General features: G+C 37.5%; 1 protein-coding gene across 1 annotated transcript in view; it reads left to right on the plus strand.

Moving 5' to 3' along the window:
* Positions 1–6,787, plus strand: part of FAM227B (family with sequence similarity 227 member B) — a 318,111-nt gene that overhangs the window by 7,083 nt on the left and 304,241 nt on the right. Inside the window, exon 3 of the mRNA XM_007935308.1 lies at positions 4,217–4,448. Coding sequence (XP_007933499.1) covers positions 4,217–4,448 — 232 coding nt within the window. The remainder of the gene's footprint in view (positions 1–4,216; positions 4,449–6,787) is intronic.

Consider the following 6,787-nt stretch of genomic DNA (forward strand, 5'->3'; position numbering starts at 1 on the left):
GCAGGAATAGGCCTTGGGTTACTGCTGGTAATCCTGTCTTCCTCTTGTGGGATTAGAGGAGGTCAGAACATGTGGCCTCCTTGCCCTTTTTGCAGTGTCACTAACCTTATTTTAAGTAAGATGAATGTTTTCTAGGAGTTATCACTGAGGACCATTATAGTGCTATAATGAAGAATCTAACTCTTCAGGTAAAGGCAACTTCCAGTCCAATTCTTTGGTTTCTTTGGAATTTGATTGCACTTATTTCCTTTGAATTAATATCATCACTGTGACTCTGCCTGCTGAAACTTGTAGCGTTGACTTTTCCTTCAGCAGTAGTGACATCATTTTTGCCTAACAGCTCACCAGCCCCTTGGCTGCTTACCTTCCCTAGGTCTGGCTACAAAATAGACTGTTCAGACAATATTTTATTCACAAGGCATATGGTTAAATCAAAACAGAAAGGAATAAGGAGGGAATGTAATTAAGGGAAGGGTGAAAGTGGAAAGGCAGATGATCTATTGCAAAATGATCATCTCCTATCCGTGTCATAGTACAGTTACAAAGATTCCAGTGAAAGAATCAGGGCTTATTTAAACATTACCTTCTTTGTGTTAGTGGCTTTGGACACCAGCCAATCCCCTGATTATCTTGGTAATGTAGTTGAGACAGAGTTTCGTCAGGCTTGTAAAATTTCAAGAAAATTTATTCACCTCATAATACCCTTTAATATCATGAGAACAGGGTACATTTTCATAAAGATGTGTACACATTATAAAATCTTTTCAAAGTCTTGTCCATTTTAACCTTACTTCACTCTCTCAACTTCTGTAACAATACCAATCCATGACCTATAAGTACTGTGTTTTCAAATGTGGCTGTCATTCTGTCATTTCACATTGATGATGTTTGTCTTCAGGGATTTTGTTCTGTGATCTTATCTTATTCTTATGAGATCTTAGTGGGGTTTTTGTTTTGTTTTGGTTTTGACATATAATACTTAGCTTTTAATGCTGGAAAATTTCCCCAGATGGTTATGTGTTTCATTTAAGATATATGTTTCCAAGATTTGGAAAGGGGAGCTTGTGTATCTAAATAATACTGTTTTTTTACAAAGTGGCAGGGGAGTCTAGATCCCTCTGGGAAAGTTTTTCAGAACTAAAAACTGGGTATTATTCAGAATCTGTTATTGTTAGAGAGCACGAGTCATAAATAGAATCATGTATGATAGATTTTAGGAAAATTTTAAAGGAAGAAAAAGAGAAGCAGAATACCAACCAAGGCAGATTTAAAACTCCTGATCTGCAGATTTCAGATTTCTTCTCATTTAGCTAAATTCCAAATATATCTTACCCCAATTCCATTAAAGAGTTTTAATTTTATTCAAGTCTCCCAATAATACAGAAAGCAGTATCTCTTTCACAAATCTTTATAATCGTGTTGGGTAATTTTCTTTGTTTCACTGTTATTCTGTATTTAGACTTACAAATATTAATTTTGCAGTTCCCCTTCCCTCACCTCCTCTCTCCTCTCTCTTCCTCTCCTTCCCTTTTCTTCCCTTCTCTTTCCTTCCCTCTCCTTCCTTTTCCTTCCCTCTCCTGCTCTCCTTGAAAAATTCAGTCATAAAGCATTTGATGGCAGAAAACAAGGTAGGCTTCCACGTTAGGGGAAGAGGGGTAATAGCCATGATGGCCCAGAGAAAGCGGTTAGAGCTCAACCACTGTGAGGAAGGTGTCCATATGTCATCACGGGTGTCATTTCAAGAGGATAAGAAAGGTATCAATATGTATGGGGTAGGGAGAGGTAGGCTACAGGCTGGTATGGGAACTCAAAGGCCAGGTGGGGAAGAGGAAGCTGTTCATGCATCATGAGCAGTCTGGCATGTGGTGTCAGAGCCTAAGCAGGATGAGAAAGTCATCCACATAAGGAAGAGGATGTCAGCAGAGATAAAAGATTGGTTACATAAAGGGATTTATCAAATAAATAAACATATTACAAATAATACAGCTAGATTTTTCACTATTGGAGGTAGTAATTTTAATATTGAAAGAGGAAAATAGAGTATTTGGAATTGGAATTACAGGTATTAGTGTAAACTCATTTTAAATGTTTGAAAGATAGAAAGTAAATAGATAAATTAGATAGATAGACAGACAGATGTGTGCATGTAATGTAGATCTTTCCACTGGGAGCAGCAGCACCCAATGGTAACAAGCTCACCTGGCACCCAGATCCTCTAAAGACTACTTTCCACTAAAAGTAATTTGAACTCATTGAAAAAATCCCTGATTCCAGGACTGAGACAGAACAACTACAAGATGAGCCTTGGAACATCTAGTTCTTGCCAAAAGCAAGGAGTTACTCAAAGAATGTAGATCCAAATGTGGGATATATTGTGCATGAAAATAAATAGGAATAACCAGATTATAACCCATTGAATAAAAATGTTGTTTTTATTTTTGTTGAGTGCTGTCAAGTCAATTTTGATTCATACTGACTCTAGAGAAGCAAAACTAGTGAAAGAGAAAGAGAGAAAAATTTATGTCAAGGAAATGGCTCATGCAATTGTAGAGGTTGACAAGTCCCAAGTCCATGGGTCAGACATCAAGCTGAAGGCTTCTTCTGACACATACTTGCGGGGGCTGATCAGCAGGCAATACAGCAAACTGCTGATTTTGGAGGCTGACAAATCTAAGGTCGGCAGGTAAAATGGCAGATTATTTATTGTCTCATAGGCTGGGAAGGCAGCAGTCCCAAGATGAGCAGGCAGCACAGCAGGCCACTGGTTCACATTCCGATTATGATTACCCAGATGCAGGGTCTCAAATGAAAAGCCAGAGATCTTTGCCAGGGTGTGCATTATGCTGGAAGCAGGCCACAACCCTGAGGAAACTCGTTTTAAACTGATTGGCTGCTCACAGCAGCTCTCATCATGAAAGTGTTTCCTTATATCAGATCTGCATCATAACTGCAAAACCACTGAGAATCATGGCCCGGTCAAGTTGATGTACAATCTTAACTATCACAGTGACCTTATAGGACACAGCCCCATATGGTTTCCAAGGCTGTAAATCTTTATGGAAGCAGACTGCCTCATCTTTCTCCTACAGAATGGCTGGTAGGTTAGAACTGCTGACCTTTTGGTTAGCAGTAACAAACAAACCAAAAAAAAAAAAAAAAAAACGCAACACACTGCCATCGAGTCGGATCCGACTCATAGCAACCCCTCCTTGGGTTTCTGAGGTGGTATCACAATGGAAGTAGATTGCCCAACCTTTCTTCAGAGGAGTGGCTGGTGGGTTTGAACCACCAGCCTTCTGGTTAGCAGTCAAATGCCTTAGGTACTATGCCACCACCATAAATCCATACCAGTATAAATAAACAAATACATTGAAAGTTTGATGAAGAATAGAATATTTACGTAACTTAAAAATAACTCTGCCTACAAAATAGTTGTTAATTGTAAGGAGGGAAAAAGTAGCCTTTCAGTGGAAAACTCTGGTAAACATCACCTTAATCAATTTATCAAAGCCCTCATAGTCTGTGACAGGTCAAATTAAAATTGTACACCAGCAGATGGAATGTAACAAGAAGAACACAACACCACTTCTGTGATATTCTGGCACCCAAAACTATATAACCTAAATCTAATTATGAGAAAATATCAGACATATTAATTAAAGAAAAGTCTACATTCATAACAACTAGACTGAAGTCTCTGAAAGTGTCAATGTCATAAAAGCCAGGGGAAGACTGAAGAATTTTTGCAAACTGAAGGGAACTAAAGAGACATGACACTTAAATACAATGTGTGAGTTGGAACTAGATCATTTTGCTAGATATGTAGAAAGAGTATTATTGGCTCAATTGATATTTGAAGCTTAGAAGAGTAATGAAATTTGAATAGAGTCTGAGGATTATGTAAGAATAATACGTCAATGACCACTTCCTAATTCTGTTAATTATATTGTAGGTATTTAGGGGAATGGTTTTATTTTTAGGAAATATATAAGTGTTCAGAAATGATGAGACATCAAATAAAAACAAAATAATCGTAAATGAATGATTGAGGAAAATAAATTACAAATCATTGTGATTGTGATTGTTTGAAAATTAAAAAAAAATTTATAAACATAATGCTGTGAATAAAAATCTCAATTCATTGGGTTTGAATTCTTATCATTTAAATTCATTGAAAGTGATTTAAGCTGTATTTCTCTACTTCACATTTTTGCAGGATTCTTGGCCAAGGGAAGTCCATTTGGATTATGATCCTAAATGGGAACATGCTCTGAAAAATATAAAAGAAGATAGCTCGTTTATTTCAATTTATACACATTTATGGGGAAATGTCCCTCGAATATTTGAAGCAGTTACGAGCATGGAGTTAAGATTAGAAGAATGTTCATCTCTTTTGAAAAACCATGCCTCCAAGTTACTTGAGTGGGACAACATGATTTCTAAAACAGGTAAACCTTATTTCATTAGGATTAAAATATGTGTGTGTGTTGACAAATACACACACGTGTGTATGTATAAGTGTATTAGAGTGAAATTCTAAGTGTGAAATAAACATAAAAATTTATTTCATTCTACAACCTTTTTGTTCAAAATGGTCTGATACAGATATTTAATTGAACATGAACATACAGATTCAAAAAAGTATTAGTAGAACAAAGTCTACAGTGATGAACTTTGTTCAGCAGGAGCTGGGTGTAGCAGAATATTGGAAAGAAACAAAAACAGTTGCAGCAACTGATATTGGTACTAGAGACAAGCAAATCAGGAAAGGTCATGATAGATAGATTATAGATAGATGGATGGATATATAGGTACCATTGACCCCAATTCATGATGACCTTATGTACAACAGGATGAAACACTGCCTGGTCCTGTGTTATACTCGATATTGCAAACATGTCAAGTCCATTGTCACAGCTGTTGTGCCAGTTCATCTTATGGAGGGTTTCCCTCACCCTTTAGTAGTGGCTACTTCACAAAACATAATCTCCTTCTCTAGCAATTGATCCCTCCTGATGACATGTCCAGAGCAAGCAAGTCAAACTGTGTTCTGTTGTGATCTATAAGGTTTTCATTGGCTAATATTTGGAAGATCACCAGGTCTTTCTTCCTAGTCTATCTTAGAACCTCTTCACCATGGGTGACTCTGCTGGTATTTGAAATAGTGGTAGCATAGTTTGCAGTATCACTGCAACATGCAAGCCATCATAGTACAACAAATTGATACACAGATTGTAGAAGATCATGATAGAAAAGCGAACCAAATGAAATCAGTTGCCATCAAGTCAATTCTGACTCATGGTAACCCCATATATTTCAGAGTAGAACTATGCCTCATGAGGTTTTAAATGGTTGTGATCTTTCAGAATTGATCTTTCACCATATTTTTCTCCCAAGTGCCTGTGAGTAAATTCAAACTGGCAATCTTTTAATTAGTAGCCAAGCACTTGACCATTTGTGCCACCCAGAGACTCTAATAGAACAATAATAACTAAAATCCAGAGAAAAAGAGATGGGAGTTGGCCTCTCTGGGCTAGGTTACCTTAGAAGGGGTAAAGGGGGTCATTTAAAGTTCTAGGAATGCAGTTCCAGGAAAGAAATTTCAAGAAACCTGCCTATAACTCCAAATACAGTTTCAAGTATATTGTTGCTAATGTGTTTGTTTATTTACTTGTTTTTCCTTTGACTTGTTTATATTTTAATGCCTGTAAGAGCTACCTCTGTTCTGAATAAACTTTTTTTGAACAATGAGGTAATTTAACTGTTTAAAGTAAATTTGGTTCTCCTGGAAATGAGGACTTGTTCTTTCTCACCAGGAGCTCACTTCTGAGCATAAGGAGACATCCTCCAATTCCTTTGTAGATTAGAGATTCAACTAGAGATAGACCATGGAACAGAATTGAAAACTCAGAAATAGACCCTTCCATCTATGGACAGCTGATCTGTGACAAAAGACTAAAACCCATTAATGGGGGAGAGACAGCATCTTTAACAAATGGTGCTGGCAAAATTGTATATCTACTTGCAGAAAAATGAAACAAGACCCATACCTCACCCCATCTACAAAAACAAACTCAAGTGGGATCAAAGACTTAAATGTAAAACCCAAAACTATAAAGCTCATCAAAGATGAAATAGGGGCAAATCTCGGGGCCCTCATCTATGGCATAAATCAAGCACAACCCAAAATACATAGGCAGTGGAAGAGAAGCTAGATGACAGGGACCTTTTAAAAATTAAATTCTTACGTGCATGGAAAGACTTCTCCAAAAGGGTAAAAAATGAACCTACAGATTGGGAAAAATTATTTGGCTATGACATATTTGACAAGGGACTTATCTCCAAAATTTATAAAAAAAACTTCAGTACCTCAACACCAAAAAGACAACAGTCCAGTTCAAAAATGGGCAAAAGACATGAACAGATACTTCACTAACGAAGTTGTCCAACAAACACATGAGGAAATACTCATGATCATTAGCCATTGTTGTTGTTGTTGTTGTTACGTGCCATGGAGTCAGACCCAACTCGTAACAACCCCTCCTTGGGTTTCCAAGGCTGTATCATTACGGAAGTAGATTGCCCAACCCTCCTGAGAAGGAAGGTACTTGACTGCTAACCAGAAGGCTGGCAGTTCAAACCCACCAGCCACTTCTCAGAAGGAAGGTTGGGTAATCTACTTCCATAGTGACACCACCTCAGAAATCCAAGGAGGGGTTGCTATGAGTCAGGTCCATCTTCACAGCACATAACAACATTACCCATTGTTGTTGTTGTTGTTATGTGC

This window comes from Orycteropus afer, unplaced genomic scaffold (genome assembly GCF_000298275.1).
Source record: "Orycteropus afer afer isolate SDZICR_OR568_19922 unplaced genomic scaffold, OryAfe1.0 scaffold00026, whole genome shotgun sequence".
Lineage (NCBI taxonomy): Eukaryota > Metazoa > Chordata > Mammalia > Tubulidentata > Orycteropodidae > Orycteropus > Orycteropus afer.